Source organism: Schistosoma mansoni, chromosome 1 (genome assembly GCF_000237925.1).
Source record: "Schistosoma mansoni strain Puerto Rico chromosome 1, complete genome".
Taxonomy (NCBI): domain Eukaryota; kingdom Metazoa; phylum Platyhelminthes; class Trematoda; order Strigeidida; family Schistosomatidae; genus Schistosoma; species Schistosoma mansoni.
In genome coordinates, this window is record NC_031495.1 from 10,860,598 (window position 1) to 10,877,332 (window position 16,735).

At 40.1% G+C, this 16,735-nt stretch overlaps 2 protein-coding genes across 3 annotated transcripts; one reads left to right on the forward strand and one right to left on the reverse strand.

The window, feature by feature from the left end:
* Positions 1–4,653: 4,653 nt before the first annotated feature.
* Positions 4,654–6,112, forward strand: Smp_079290.1 (putative rna binding motif protein 4,lark; the record flags this gene model as incomplete). Of its 2 annotated transcripts, XM_018793243.1 has the most annotated exons (6): positions 4,654–4,783; positions 4,818–5,115; positions 5,150–5,462; positions 5,496–5,603; positions 5,644–5,670; positions 5,851–6,112. In XM_018793243.1, the coding sequence occupies 5 exons, from the start codon at positions 4,664–4,666 to the stop codon at positions 5,663–5,665; spliced, it is 861 nt and encodes a 286-aa protein (XP_018647776.1). In that variant the 3' UTR covers positions 5,666–5,670; positions 5,851–6,112. The 2 variants fall into 2 exon arrangements, with proteins under 2 accessions (XP_018647776.1, XP_018647775.1); XM_018793244.1 differs by having other exon boundaries at positions 4,664–4,783; positions 5,150–6,112.
* A 7,223-nt stretch (positions 6,113–13,335) lies between these two features.
* Positions 13,336–14,127, reverse strand: Smp_079280 (hypothetical protein). Its single transcript, XM_018793245.1, has one exon. It carries the CDS (start codon positions 13,995–13,997, stop codon positions 13,650–13,652), a length of 348 nt encoding a protein of 115 aa, XP_018647777.1. The 5' UTR covers positions 13,998–14,127; the 3' UTR covers positions 13,336–13,649.
* Between the last annotated feature and the right edge of the window lie 2,608 nt (positions 14,128–16,735).

Sequence of the window (16,735 nt, forward strand, 5' to 3'; positions counted from 1 at the left end):
CTCTTTCACCTCACAGCTTGAACTGCGATAGATCAGACCAATCAGCAGCTCTTGTGCATTGCATTTCAAGAGGCAAATAACGGACTCATACATCTACTGAATAGAGCTTCTCCTCCTTTACGCTTCTGGGCTATTTGGCTCCTACCAATAGGAAACTTTCAAGATGAATTTCCCCACAAGGCATGTATAATAACCCCTTTTGAGAGCTTCAAAAGATAGAATGACATCATACCTACTTTTATTGTGTGTTCTATTTACACACCAGGGTCATCAGATTGGTAATGAAGCGGAAAGAAGTATGTAGATGACAGATAGTCGTGTAGGTTGTCATATGCCAGGGATTCAGAAACCTTTCAGTGTATCACGAGGAGTGCAGTTGTTCGATAGCCTAAAGATTTACTAGGTCAGAGTCCCTTGAAAACTGGTGAGATATGTTCCATACTCCAATTATCTCTAGCTGCATCCTAGCTTAGAGGACGAGAGATGATTATCCTCAGAGCTGTTGCCACAAGTGGGGCGGCTTTTCTCAGTAAAGCAAGGTGGAACATGTTTGAGTTGGATGTGTCGTCGTCTATATGCCAAAAGTTCTGGTACACCAGTCCAGCGCAAATATTCACTCTTGAGACTCCTATCGAGTTCAAATGGTTCAAATGGTTGAGGACGGAATAGAAGAAGCTTTCGTTTAACGGGCTTCCGTGTCTAGTAGCAGTGGATCACCAATACCTCCAGGCAAGAACCTAGGTATATTAACTATAAAAGAGGAAAAAAGAATTTGGTAAATCATAATAATATGCTATCCTTAGTCCTTAAGAATGCGTCAAGTTTCCTCTTAAAACACTACTGGGAAGTCACTTGGACTAGCTCAGTCGGCAGCGAATACCAGCATTTGACACCTCTTACGGAGTAGAAGTTGTGTTTGCAGTCTGTTCTGCTATGTTGGGTCTCCAATTTCTGGGTGTTACCTCTTAGGTTAGTGTTGTGACTAAGCTTAAGAAGGTGTTCAAGGGGACGACCAGAAGTATAAAGGATACTGTAAGTCATAAGGTCACCTCTAAGACTCCTGTATTCTAACGGGTAAAGGTTAAGTGATTGGAGGCACTCATCGTAAGGTTCGAATTGGAGTCCCCGAACATATTTCGTACCTCGACGTTGGATACGTTCCAGAGTGTCCATATCCTTTTGGGGGGAGGGAGGAAATACTATATTTCCGTACTCTAAATGGGGATGAATAAAACTGTTGAAGATTATGTGGAAGGTTCTACCGTCAAACTGGCCAAAAATGCGCTTCAATGTTACCAGTGCAAGGTTTGCTTGAAATGCATTTTTGTGAAAGTTAGCGTAGGACATCAGGTCGTAGGATACCAACACTCCTAAATCTTTTTCGACTTGGGAAACTTCTAGAAAAGAGTTTCCTAAGTTGTAGCTATAGTCTGCAACATGTCGCAGATGGACAACTATACACTTTGAAATGTTGAAGGTAATTCCGTTGTCGTCAGCCCAACTTTGAAGTCCACTTAGAACTTCCTGAAGTGCTAGTATATCCTTTTAGTTAGGTATTTCTCTCCAAAGTTTCACATCATCAGCAAAAAGCAATAAGTCAGATAATACTTGTTGAGGAAGATCGTTAATGTAAATAAGGAAGGGAAGAGGTCCTAGTATTGAGCCCTGGGGGACCCCACTAGGACATCCCATAGCATAAGAGAGAGCGAAGTTAACCCTGACCTTAAAATGTCGGTTTTCTAGATATGAAGCGAGCCAGTCGATCAGAGGGGGTTTGATACCCAAACGTCTAAGCTTATTGATAAGACATGTGTGGTTGACCCTATCAAAAGCTTTTGAGAAATCCAGGTAAATGACGCCAACCTTCCCCTTGTGACCAAGGATGGTTGTCCATCTATCCACCGTAGTCAGCAGGTTGGTCATACAAGAATGACCTTTCTGAAACCGTGCTGTTGGGGTGAGAAGAACGTTAGGGATAATAAGTATTTGTGTACACCGTCGTATATTAGAGACTCCATAATTTTAGAAGGTGTGAAAAGAAGGGCTATTGGTCGCTAGCTTGAGGGTTCAGTGCATCAACCATCTTTGAAAATTGGTGTGATGTGAGCCAGCTTCCAAATTTCCGGCAGTTTGCCTCGGCTTAGCGAGTGTGAAAACATCACGCTAAGTGGTGATGCCAGAATTGATGCTGCTTACCTCAATATAGCAGAGTGAACCATATTCGGACCGGGAGAAGTATCTTTTCTTATGTGCTGCAGCTTACGGAACACCAGGTCAGAGCTCAGGTCCACTTCGGAAAGTCCTGTGCAGATGAAGCTTTCGTCAATATAGTTGATGTGGGTTGGTTGGAATGTCTGAGAGTATGGTTCAGCCAAAAGATTAGCGGCATCACCGTCGTTATTGGTCGGACCATTAGGGCCTAGCAATTGGGAAACTCCAGTTTTGCCTTGACGAAGATAAGCTGCATAACGGAATAAGCTTTTCGTATTGGAGACAAATTTATCGATAAGCTTGGTCTGGCACTGAGTCCTGTCTTCTCTTATTGCCTTTGTGCATATGTTCCTTATATGTTTGTATTGCCTGTACGCGCTGTTATTGTCAGTTCATTTATATTCGGCCCAACAGTGCCTTTTGCGGCTTAGCAAACTACGAGTGCGGCTCTTGGTGATTGTAGGTTGTTTGTAGCTTTTTGGGATCGTTTGAGGAACTGAATGCTCAGTAGCACATAAGATCGTGTGCGGTAAGAAATCCCAATGAGCATCCACTTCAAGTTGAGGGTGAACATGCCAATCCACCTGTTGTAGATAGTCATGAAAAGCCAACACATTCAACCATTTGAAATTCCAGCGCCTGTTGTTGGTGGGATATCTTAGCTCTGTTTCGCTGACAAAACTGAAGGATAGGACGGCGTGATCACTTTTCCCCAGGGGAGCCAGGATTGAGAGGTCGTCAACTAGGAATTCTTCATTTGTGAATACCCAGTGTAAGCGCGACGGCGTCTGACTGTTTCTCCAACGAGTTGCCGACTTCACATTTTCGAATAATCCCAGGTCACCGATGAGGTTGAAGAACAGAGATTCAGTAGAGTTGTCACCTCCAATGTATGTATGTTCCACGGAGTTGATTCTAGGAAGATTGAAGTCCCCTAGAATCAGGATATGAGAAAATCCAAGATGCGTAGGGCGGGTTATTCCTTCCAGCAAACGATTGTCATACTCGATGTCGGCAGTGGGCTTCCTGTAGATGACCCTAACTAGACACCACGAGGTGGTAGACAATCTTACTGATCACCATACTGATTCAACAAGACTGAGAAACTCTTGGTTGTGAAGTTGGTGCGCCACCAGGCATGATCGTTTGTATAATGCTACCCCGCCTCCCATTCCAATTTTCCTGTCGTTGCTAAATAAAGACATTCCAGGCATTGCCAACTCCTGGTCCGCGAACTGAGACGATATCCAAGTTTTGGATATTTCTATCAGATGAGCATCATTAGCGTTGCTAAGTTCACGTAGCTCATCCATTTTGTTTGGCAAACTCGCGGCGTTCATGTATAAGCAGTTTATGCTTTCAATTTGGAACGCGTGAGCTTCTTCCTATGTGTCTATGTGAGCCTTGCGTGAGTTGACAGGTAGCCTACCTATGCAATGTTTACGAAGTTGGTAGTCACTGTCCTTTACACGTTTTTTTTATGATCAAGACAGTCCATAAGTGGAATTGTTAGCTCCAGCTTGCGTTTGTGCTTGATTCTACTGTCATGTGGCCTACCCAGATGCATATGGATGCCAGTTGGCAACCGACGTCTATTGGCACGAAATGCTTCCAGAGTTGCAGCCGCCATATGGGAGGAGGGGATGGTTATCTTCAATAGCCGGGGTCTAGAGTCTCCGTCTTTCTTGGCTAGTCGCATAACCTGTTGGGATAGTATGTTTTTGAGTTTCAAGGAATGTTTAATGAATTTCCATTCCCGAATATCAGAGTTTTCTTGAGCTGGGTCCATATTTTCCGGTACACCTTGCACAACGATATTTCTTCCGCGAAAAAACGCCTCGCGAGATCCCTTAGAGATGTTCCGGATGAGATTTCGTTCAGAATACGGTATGTCGGATAGTATCCTTACGTTCCCATCGGATTTCAGTGACTTGCTAGCAGGACGTCATCTACGTCGGAAGCATTCTTAAGTGTAACACAAAGCAGCCTCGGGTAGTTTTGGTGGTGAGAGTCCTTCCCTCGAGTGAGCCGTGTGACAGTCAAGGGCTCTGTTCTAGGGAATTCAAGCCTCTTGTTCAATTCTCCCCAGACCATCCTATCATTTTTGTCCTGCATACAGAGGGAAAGGTCAGGGTTGTCAATAAGGTTCATGATTATGACAGAGTCGTCACGAACCGCAATTGATTTCCCAGGTTTTCCAGGGCGTCTAGGATCGGTAAATTGTAGTTATAGTTACAGCCCTCATATATGTCAATTGCATGGGATGGTTGAATAGAAACAGCCATTTTAAGAAAATACCTACAAGAAAGATTATATGAAGACGACGAATTACTTTTATTACAACTAAATGGAAAAAAATACAAATTGTTGACTATTGTTTTACTCTTCCAATTAGTGTTAAAGCCGTCGTTGTTTCGCCAACCATTAGACCTTGGTTTCATTTCTCGCTGTCATGGTGAAGATATTCGTTGGGAACCTGAATCCAGAATCCAAACCTTCTGATCTCCGCAAAAAATTTGAGGCCTTTGGAAAAGTTACAGAATGTGATGTTGTTAATAATTATGGCTTCGTGGTAGGTAGTGGTGATTCTCTAATTGACTTTTAAGCATATGGAAAAAGAGTCTGAGGCTGAAGCCGCAATCGAAGGGCTCCAAAATGCTATTCTTGATGGGGTAAAAATTAATGTCGAACGGAGTCACGGAAAACGGGGTGGTGGTCCCGGGCCTGCCAGGCGTAGGAATGAAGGGCGCTATCGAGATTATCCTCCGGAGAGGGGCCCACGCGCACCACCGCGTTACATGAACTCTGGCCCGCCGCCCCCGCGAATGGGGCGTTATGGTCCGGCTTGGGATGATGGATATGGAGGGCCTTACGGACCACCACCACCACGTAACAGCTCCAGAGGTAACATATGCATTATAAATCTGTAATCAATTAGGTTACGATTATCCCCCAAATGGTACCAATGGACGGTATCCTCCAATTGACCGTGCGGAGCAACACAGACCACTCCCACGAGGTCCAGCCCGTGACCCACTGCCGTTACCGCCCAGTGTGGGGTATCGCGGACCTCCAGTCCCTGAGCCTATTCCGTCGCCTCGAGATTATCCTCCCAAACCTCCCCCGATGAGACAAAGTTACGATATGTATGGTGAATATGAGCGGTATCGGGAGCCAATAACGCCATCTGGTCCCCCACGCGCAAACGATTATTATGATACATACGGCAGTTACAGCAGCGGGAACTACGAGTAGGCTTCTTCCTCTAACATTAACCACTTCAGAGACTATAGAGAGAGCGATAGATCAATGTCAAATTATGATTCAGGATACGACTACAGTTACTATGACTATGGAATGGATAGCAGATCACCGGTTCCACCAAGATCAGGGTAGGCGGTTAAAATTGCTTAATAACAACTAATTATCAAGGTACAGCTACGGTCGCCCCTAACTAAAGTAAGTGCTTTATGATAAGCTACTGAGGATGTATTGCTCTAAGTGATGAGAGTTTGTGCGTGCGTGGTCGTCTAAGTTGCTTAGTAAACGTGCTTCTCGTTTGCCCGCAGCCTAGATCTGTGCGTTGACATTCCGTCTGATTTTTCGTTCACCATAACTCAAGTTTACCTAACATTTCAGAGTCGTCCCGTGAAGTCAAACGCGAAGCAACCTCGAATCACGTAGGCAAGAGACGTTTGCATTTATTACTCGTTTCCTGTTCGTCGTTCGCATCAACGTTATTTGGCTAGTGTCAGCAGTCGTACCCACGATCTTCTGGCTTTTGCGTTTTGTAGACATAAATTCACTTTCAGTCGTAAATGTCACTTCTCGTTTTTATGCGTCATAAGAGACCGTCTAAATTTCCCATTTATCTTTTTTGAAATATAAATTGTGTTAGAAATCGTTGCTTTTGCGTTAGTTGTAGTCTATTTCGTCTGGTCTCTACGCGTTGCTTCACGTTTCAGTTATCTCGCGCTACACAACTTTGTATTAGGCTGGTAGGTCTCTTGTTGATTACAGGTGGGGTATGTTCGTTTGTCAACGTCTGCAGTTCACTTCCGGAGGTAGCCTTCATGTACGAACACCGTTCTCCATCTGTCAAAATGCCATGTGAATGTCTCGTGCTTATTACTGCTCCTGTCATGCTTGTCAACAATGCCTTGTGGGTCTTTAAAATACTTTCCTAAATGAACCGTCAAGAAAACTTATTTCTCCCACAGCATCTGCACACTGATATCCGACAGTGTAACTGGCCTTCATTGCGTGTCTACTTACGGAAATTCCATCCTACATTATATGGGATGCTATACTCTGTAACGTCATAAAATTATTCCGTGCTTATGTGAGAGATTTTTTACAAACGAAATCAGGACCATGTGGCGTCGCTCGTATTCCTCGAACTAAAGACCTATTTTTCCGATGTAGTCGTAAAATAAATATTTTCGGGTGTATTAAGGAATTTTCATAAGTAGGTCTTTCATCAACTGGTGGAGGTGCCATTCGGTAAAACATTTCTCTGAAAAAAATTGGGTTTTTATGTGCAAGCTGCGGATCTGTCGTTGCCGATGACCAGGTCTTGACAGGTACTTTAAAAGTCCAACAACTAAGCTAATGTCAAACGTTTAATTGGACCCTCAAAATTTTCAAATGGATAGGCTTGGTAATACTATCTAAATTCATGGGAAGACTTGTTGGTCGTCCAGCTACTTAACCAACCGAAACCACGAATAGTTTGAGGCCATTCGAAAATAACAGCGACTCTGGGTGTGCGTTGAAGTCTGTAACCACCCACACATTCGTGCCAAATATACCTTTGTTTTAGAAGTCTGTGTCCGCATATCTTTTCTGAGTTACTGCAGAATGACACCGGAGTCCCCGAATTAGGTTTGAGTGACTAGCTTGATAGTGACGCAAAATTAGCGTAGCCTCTAATAAGTCCTCGTCTTGTGTTCTGTACTAGTCAACTTGTCGGCATCTACATTTATTACTGTTCCGCGAAACTGTTTTTATAAGTAGACGTTTAAAGTCACTCTTGATGTCTCAACCGACCTCTTAATTAGGTATTAATTATAATAATCGCAAATCGCCATTGCTACTTTTGCCTATAATAAATTCACAATAAATCAGCTGGAAGATGTTGACTATTCATTGCCTTATATTCGTCGTATCGTTATAGTCCCTGATAATCTAAAGATATCTCGCAGTAAAGTGGTTAATTAGCAACACTAAGGTTCTGGCCGGCAAATGTCTAACATGCAAGTATGTATTTAGCTATGCATTGCCGAGGAAGGATAGAGCTTTTTCCTGTGCTTTCCTTAATCTCTCTGCAAGCTTGTGGGTCCGAAATCGTCTGATGATGATGCTGAACGATCATGAAGTTGATTCATTGCATCGTATCTCGCTTCTAAGGCGTTTAACGGTTCCACACATTTCCAAGCTGGATTACTGTTGTTCATATTACAATGTTATATTAACAAGTTATAAACGACAATTGTTTTTGTCAGAAGGCTAAGACGCCTCGTCATTTATTGTCAATCTCGTATTCGCTGAAGTTTCGAATTAATATTTCATTTATTGTATTAATTATTTATCTGGACTTCAAATAAACATTTATCTATAAATTCTTGTTCTCTGGACAAACTTAGCAAATGTATTATATTGAATACTGCAATTTGAAGATGAAAAGATTGTCTATCACATCCATAAGTATTTCTGGAACCCTGAGACAGTCTGAAATATAAGTCAATTAATACTAATTACGATGGCAGTGATGTTTTCTTTGTTCAGTTGATTTGTCACTAGAGTCATCCTCATGTAGTCCTAGAGGTGATGGAGTTCTATCCATCAAGTTGCTATGTGGCTGTTGGTCTAGTGTAGTAGGCATGGCGTTCATCACTTGACATGTGAGTGTATTTCAAGATGTTTAGCGCAGTCTAATCCAACCTACTTTAATTGTCTAGTTTGTCGTGTGGTTTTTGCATTAAATGCTCTTGAGACAGTGCCACAGCAAGTATATTCTAAGCTTGTGTGTAGTTACGTAAGTGTCCGATAGCAAGTTTGCTAGAAATCCTCACTTGAACTGCATCTGTTAGCTGCTCACGCTTGTTGAAGTCTTTTTCTAACACTCCGATGAGGTATATCTTTTTATTCGTTAAGTGAGATTTACTTTAGTCTACTGATTATTAATTACCGATTATCTGTCTTTCACTTGATTGATGCCATTTCGAAACCAGACTGAATTTTCCCAGCTCAAAAATGTAATTACAGTATTCTACTCATTTCAAACACCAATTCTGGTGTCGCTGTCAATTTTCATTTCTGAAAACAATCAGAAATACACTGACAAATCCACAAAGTGAATATACTTTTTGTTACATACCAACAAGTCTTCAAAATCCAGTGTATAGCCAGTGGGTTTCTCTACGTGCACTTTTGACCGTATAACAATGTATTAAATAGAATCTGAAACGAACTCTCCAATATTTTGATTTGTTGTGCTAGGACTGTTGACACACCTTGGAATTGTTACTTAGTCGGTGCTTACTTGTAAATATATAGTACTTTGCTTAAAACTGCGAAAGAAAATCCAACAAAAACTCTAGAATACTTTAGGCATGTATGATTACGTTTGGCGCCCCAATGGAGCATAGGCTGCCGACCAGCATTCTTCAACCTACTCCACCTGGGTCTTCCTTTCTAGTTGTATTCAATTGTTGTTCATTCTTCTCATGTCTGTCTCCATTTGTCGGCTCAATGTGCTCTTTGATCTTCCTCTTCTCCTTTGCTCTTGAGGATTCCATGTGAGGGCTTGCCTTGTGATGCAGTTGTGTGCTTTCCTCAATATGTGTCCTATCCACTTCCAGCGCCTCTCCCTGATTTCTTCCGCTGGAATCTAGTTTGTTCTCTCCTATAGTAGGTTGCTGCTGATAGTGTCTGGCCAACCGATCCGAAGTATTTTGCGTAGACAATTGTTAAGAAACACTTGTATCTTCTGGATAATGGCTTTCGTAGTTCTCCACGTTCCCGCCCCATACAGTAGAACTGCTTTGACATTTGTATTGGGAATACTGACTTTGGTGTTGGTTGACAGACAGTTGTTCGAGATGTTACTCAATTGTAGATATGCTGGTCTTGCTTTGCCGATCCGCGTCTTCACATCTGCATCAGATCCACCGTGCTCATCGATGATGCTGTCCAGATATGTGAAGGTTCTTACATCCTCCACAGCTTCTCCGTCAAATGTGATTTGGTTGGTGCATGTTGTGTTGTATTGGAAAGTCTTGGTTTCCCCTTTGTGTATGTTGAGATATACTGCTGCTACATTGGCTACATTGGAAAAGAAAGGTTGAGAGTAAGCAACCTTGCCTGACACCGGTCTTTAATTCGAACGAGTCAGTTAGCTGCCCTCCATGCACGATTTTGCATTTTAATCCATCATAAGAATTCCGTATGATATTGCCTATCTTCTCAGGCGCGCCGTAGTGTCTAAGAAGCTTCCGTAGTGTTGTCCTGTCCACACTATTAAATATATTCTCGTAGTCAATGAAGTTGATGTAGAGTGATGAATCCCATTCTATTGATTGTTCCACAATGATCCGTAGTGTGTGTGATTTGGTCTGTACACGATCGACCCTTACAAAATGCAGCCTGTTGATCTTGAAGTTGGGAGTCTACGGAGTCCTTTATTCTGTTTAACAATACCCTTTTGAGGACTTTTCCTGGTATTGAGAGAAGAGTGATTTCTCTGTAGATCTCACACTTGCTGAGATCGCTTTTCTTTGGTATTTTGATCAGGTGTCCAGTCTGTTGGTAATTGTTCTTCATCCCAAATCTTACTGAAGACAATGTGGAGTATCTTCGCCGTTACTGCTACGTTTACTTTTAGTGCCTCGCTGAAAAAACGCTAACCAGAAAAATAATTTAGAACATTCATCGTATCTTTTAAATACTGTTTAATTCAAACATTCTAACAATTTATTTGACTTAACAAAAATACAACCAAGTAACCTTGTTCCAATAAAATCATAATATAAGAATAAATAGTAGTTAATAAGTCATGGTTCAATATCGGACTGGAAGATATCATTGTTAAATACAATGAAAAAAATGAAGACAGACTCCAAAATAAGGTGAGAGTGGATGCTATGTTCTAGCGAAATGGACATTGTTCATGTGAGCGAGTAAATTCTATTTTTGGTCAAATAACATGCACAAGTTTTTATGAATCAAGAAATACCAGGGTGCAGAGTATTTTTATGATACTTTGTACGCCACTAGGAAAAACTGTCTTAACAGATTCTCAATAAAGGATTTCATGTAAAATGTTAAAGTGTAGGATTTTCTTGCAGTAATACAGAAGGCAAAAGACGTATAAGCAGGTCAGCAAAAGAAGAATCTACAGACGACAGGTTACATATTAGCCGGAATAGGAATCAAATGACATACAATATATTCAGATGACGCTGAAAGTCTTTTCAAGTACATTAAGCAAATAAATTTATTGATAATCCATCACTGAATCTAGATAATTGACTGGAAATAAGTAACTAATATTGCTGGCAAGCATGAATAGTTTCGTAAATACTTTTGACCTGAATTCGCATACATTCTACTGAATTGGTTGTTTTAAATGTTGGCTGTCAATACATTCGATCATAATCATAGTAAATGAAACTTTTACAACAAATATTAACATAAAGGGCTGTAACTACAGATTTTATTCTGCTTGCCGTATTGTTTGTTTTGATGGATTCGAATTACTAGTCCTACTTCGAATTCGACACTAATGCCAGATGTATTAACAGAGTGAAAATAAGGATTCATCTCCAACACTTTCAAGGTAAAAATATAATATAGTGTACCGACATCAGCTCTGTGGTCAAGAATGTACATCAGGTTACGCGTAAAAGGAACAAGAGCACCGCTCATTCCTTCGATCTTTAGAATGAAGAACTCACCGAACGACCTTGACGGGTAGGAGACAGACTGTCCATCAAAACACTGTACGGCCTTTGAAACGCTCCCGCTTGGTTTTTGGTAGCATTTGGAATGAACTTCCTTCTGCTTGACCTACAACTCCGGAGTTTCTGTGAATTTCTACTTGCACTTCACATTCCGAAGTGCTCCTAACAATCTGAGAAGTATATTTTACAAAATGATCTATTTAAAATGGAATACCTGATAGAACGTAGGTCGATTATTATCACCTATTATTGGAGAACATATGTCAGTCAATCAGTTACAACGTAGGACCAGGCCCACGCATGCACCGGTCCAAGTTGCCATACCTCGTTAGCACAACAAATGCACCTCATAATGAATTGTCTAGGTTGGTTATTAATTAATAAATTTCTAGAAATAGTTTTTCCTACGTTAATGTAGACAAACAATACATGTGTGAGTATAAAGATGTTGTGAAAATGGGGGAAGCGTAATGTGGTTTATGGAGAATATTGTTACGCATATTAAAAAATATAAAAAGTGGAAATCGTAATGTCCCTGGACGTAAGTCAAAAACGTTAAACTAATTTTTGACAAACTGTCCTCTCGTTGACTACACAGCCATCAATTGATGACTAAAATCTGCCTGAAACTCAATGTGAACCTATCGACAAGTGTGAACTGTGCTTAGCTATCTCGGTCTAATTTTATCGACATTGTTTACGTGGTCCAACACATCGTATGAAATGTAAAATAATACAATCATGACATTTTCACCGTTCAGTACGTCCACTAGTATCCAGGTCACCAAAATTTACTCTCTAGAATTCAGAACACAGATATAACAGTTTGATACTTATTCAAAATAAATCGTGGACCTAGGACGTTCTGAGGCTAAAAATGCTTTGGGAGGTGTAGTGTTCTTTAAGCTACAAATTCTCTCTATCATCTCACAATCGTATGGTTACATATTTGTTCCAAAGGTCATATAAATATAGTCGGAACAGTGAGTTGCCAACCTTTAATTATGGCATTAGCTATTAAGAAAACTCGTCGAATACGAGCGATTCATGATGGTCCAGGGATTCCCACAAGGGCTGATGGAGAGCCACAGTAAATAAAACGAAGTGAACTAACGCAACAAGATAAAGAAATGTTTACTGTCAGAATACAAAAGATTGAGTAATTGTGATTAAGACTCATTTTTATCTTGAACATTTGCAGGAAGTGACAGCGACAAATTATAATACAGACTAAATAAAAGAGAATATAAAGGATTTTAAATCACTTTCGGTGAATTGTAATGATAGAGGAACATATTAAATACAAAAGGATAATATGTCTGACAATCTAATAGAAAACAACGCTTCTAAAATCGCAATGTATACAAACAAAATTTAGGTGAATTAATAAAAAGACATCATATTCAACAAGCATAAAATATTTATTCAAAACTAAAACAATCAAGTTTAACCCATAAATTCACTGATTATTTATTTACGCCTGTTATCGCTCGTGCAAGAGCATAGGCCGCCCACCAGCATTCCCATCGAACTCCGACCCGAATAATTCTCCCCAGTTGCTATTTATCTTATTGATGTCTGCTTCCCATTATAGACGCAATGTCTTCCTCTCTTCCGTCCCCATTAGGGATTCCACGTGATGCAGTCTAATGGTTTCCGCAACGTATGTCCTATCTACATGAAGCGTGTTTTCCTAATTTCCTCTTCATTTTGAAGCTGGTTTGTTCTCTCCGACAGTAGGCTGCTGCTGATGGTATCCGACCGACGGACATTGAGTTTCTTACGTAGACAATTGTTTAGATATGCCTGCTTTTTTAATGATGGTTGTAGTTGTTCTCCACGTGTCAGCTTTGTACAATAGGACGGTATTGAAGGATTTGATATTGCTTCATAGTTGTTTTGAGTCCCAAATGTTTTTCAAACGTAAGAATGCTGTTCTTGCTTTGCCAACCCTTGCCTCTACGTCTGCATCAAATCCTCCTTGTTCATCGTGAAAGTTTCCACCTATTCCAGAGTTTCTCCATCAGGTGCGATTTGGTTGGTGTTCTCCGTATTGTATTTGAGGATCTTGCTTTCCCCTTGTGTATGTTGAGGCCTACTGACGCAAAGGCTGCTGCTACACCGGTTGTTTTCATCTTTATTTGTTGGTGTGTATGGGGTAGAAAGGCTAGGTCATCTGCGAAGTCGGGATCGACTAGTTGGATGGGAGCTGTCCATTGTATTCCGTGCTTCTCATCAGATGTGGAGGTCTTCATAACGCAGTTAACCACCAGAAGAAAGAGGAAGGGGAGGAAGTAAGCAGCCTTATCTGACTCCGGTCCTCACTTGAACTGCGTCTGTCAGCTGCTCACACTTGTTGAGGTCTTTTTCTAACACTGATGAGGTATATCTTTTTTCTAGTCTATCAGCGCTTGTTCCTCCTCCCAAACATTTCTGAATAGAATGTGGAGCGTTTTTGCAGTTACCTCTATATCCTCAATGATCTTCTTTGAGTAGATCTTGTAGGGCTTGGAACCTGTAGTCGAGAGCTATCTTGGTTTCGTCGAGTTTATCAGTGTCTTGAAGGAAGGCTATATTGAACCTTTGTGATGTTGTCTCTACAGTAGTGCAGTGGTTCTTTACCTTCACTTTTATCTTGGCCACAACCAAGTGGTGATCTGAAGCTATGTCAGCTCTTTTCCTGTTTCCAACGTCTTCCATTGACCTTCTGGATTGTTTAGTGATGCGAATATGATCTATCTGATTCCCTGTAATGTGATCCGGTGAGATCCAGGTAGCTTTGTGTATGCGTTTGTGGAGCAATGCAATGGCACCTTTAACCATTTCTTAATGCACATAAATTTGCAAATTTGTCACTTGTCCCACTCTCCCGATCCATGCTATCCCATGATATCCTTATTCTTTGGCGTCTAGGTCTCCGATCAGAATGGTCAGTTTGTTTCTTGAGCACTTCTCTATGACTGACTGAAGCCTCTCATAAAACTGATATTTATCGTCTTCATTGACATAATTTTTGTGGGCATAGCACTGGATAACATTCATTGTAATTTCCTTGTTCTTTGTTATAAAAGATGTTTTGATGATTCAGTATCCATGAGATTCTCATTCTATTTGCGCTTTTCGTGCTTCTTTGCACAGCACCAGCACAACTCCTTGTGTGCGCATTTTCTTTTTCATGATCAGAGTACAACAGCATCTCTCCCGAATTTAGTCTTTTCTGTCCACTTTGTGTCCAACGAGTTTCACTTGTTCCGAGAACCTGAAGCTGTGTCCCCTCATTTTCGTAGCTGTTTGACTAGTCCTCCCGGTCTTCCCCATTGTTCGAACATCCCATGTACCTATGTATTGTTACTCTGGTAACTAGAAGGGATGTAGGCTTCGTGACTTCCAAAGTGTTTCGGCTTTCACCATGAAACCTCATGACTCTTCTAGATGAAGATCATTCAACCTCCAGGACTGAGTTTAAGTAGTTGAAATAATTTTTGTGGTTAGATTTTATTTTATAAAGGTTGTTTTCTACAAGATAGGGTTGCTGATCCCATGTCCAACCCCGCTCCTTCATCTGAGCTTGGGACCGGCAGTCATCCTAGAAGGATCACAGGCGGAGTTCTGAAAATGCCTTTATGGGTAAGTAGTGAAATGAGTGTTTTCAAACTACATATGATTCCACTTTTATTTGAGAATCAGATACGGGCCAATATTATTGCGTTTACCTGCATTCATAGATAACATTTCAATAATAAAGCTAGTCTGGGCAAATAAGAGGAAATTTTTAAGCAGATACAGATAGTGACGCACGTTTCGTCATACTCGGAACTCGTCAGCTGGATGTGCCTAGGTCCCGGAGTTGGTGTGCATTGTGGGACTCGAACTTAGTACCGTTCGTTTCAATCACCATTATCCACATTATTATCCACTTAGTTACTGAATCGAGATACCCACTGGTTTATGAAAGTGGGTGATTTTTAATTCATATATATTAGCCGTTTGAATCTTCTCATCGATAATGAAAGCTGCAATTGATTAGTCTCTTTTGGCAACCTGTGTGGATTGCCTCGATATTACCATTAAGTCAAAAACATTTTTATGCGGTGATGGATCAAAAGATTAGTATTAAAATCAATTCTAGGAAATCCTGTTATTTCCAATTTCTGAGTGATTTTAGCTCACTGCTATTATCTTCTGTAACTTGAATTTAAATTTATAAAACAATCAGTTTTTCCAAGTATTTTTGAGAAATATGTTTCCGAATTTTGAAATAAAACGCTTAAACAGACGATACAATTTTATATTATTTTATTAGGGTGTACTGAGTACGTCTAACGTAGAAATGGGAAAACTACAACCTTCAAATCAACTGTGATCCCCCATCAAATTCCATAGAGTTCGAGTGGTCACGCAGAAATAAGCATAGAAGCAGCCAGAAGTGATATAATTTTAGGTTGCCTCAACAAGTCACTTTATATCAGGGTTTAAGAGAATAATATTTGAAAACAAATTCAATCTGTTGTAAAAGCAGCGTGAGGAACGTAACTACGTTCAGTTCCCAGCTTTAAGCAGAGAGCGCAGTGTCTCGAAAATCTTCTCAAATATAAAGTTACCCGATTTCGGAGTTGAAGATTTACTTTCATGACGTTTTGATAATTATGATACGTTCAGATAATTTATTTTGTTGACCGCTCTACTTTCTTTTGTTATTTCGCCGGCTATCCATGAACTTCAGATGTAACAAGTAGATCAACACGCTAATAACACTGAATTCTGTCCGTCATTGACGAAGGATTAGTTTGCACTTGTTCGATTTTGGTGGATTAAATTACACTTGTGAACAAGCGTTTCATATAATAACTTCGATAATTCAATATCTTTGGGTCGCAGCTTACAAGTAAAATAAATTCTAATCACGACAAACTCATGAAAAACTGTTTCCAGTTGCATTCATATTATTGTGATAGTGACATCGTTAACGATGGTGTTTGTATAAGTAAAGTTGGTTTCATTAAAACGTGGTCTATCTCAGTATCTTAATCAAAAACATGTTGATATTTTATATATCCGACTTACCTGATGTTCATGTGGCCATTTATAAAAAATGTCCACCCACTTCAGCTTCGAATTCAAGACTTGATTTACTTTCTAAAAAAACTATAGAATAAAATGTATGTAACATATCATATTCTTACTAAAATATGTTATTTTCATTTTGATAAGTGTTAACACACATATTTTCGAACATTTGGCCATCAGTTAATCTCTATGTTAAGAAAATCATCGGTTATTTTATGCACTTATTTCTCGACTTGTCTTTATCTCAATATTACGACTTGTGAATTCTACCTCTCATATGTGGGTAAGTTACTATCCAAGTTAAATGTTATGCAACATAGTTTTAAGAACCATTTTTTTTATTCCAGTTTAATTATTAATCATGGGCGGATCCTCTCAATATTTCAGAGGCAAATCTATCTAAAAGCTGTCGGTTGAATCAATTCATACAACTAATAAACAAATAGTTATTTTTTCACAAATTTACCCTTACAGTTAGAATAATCTTATTATAT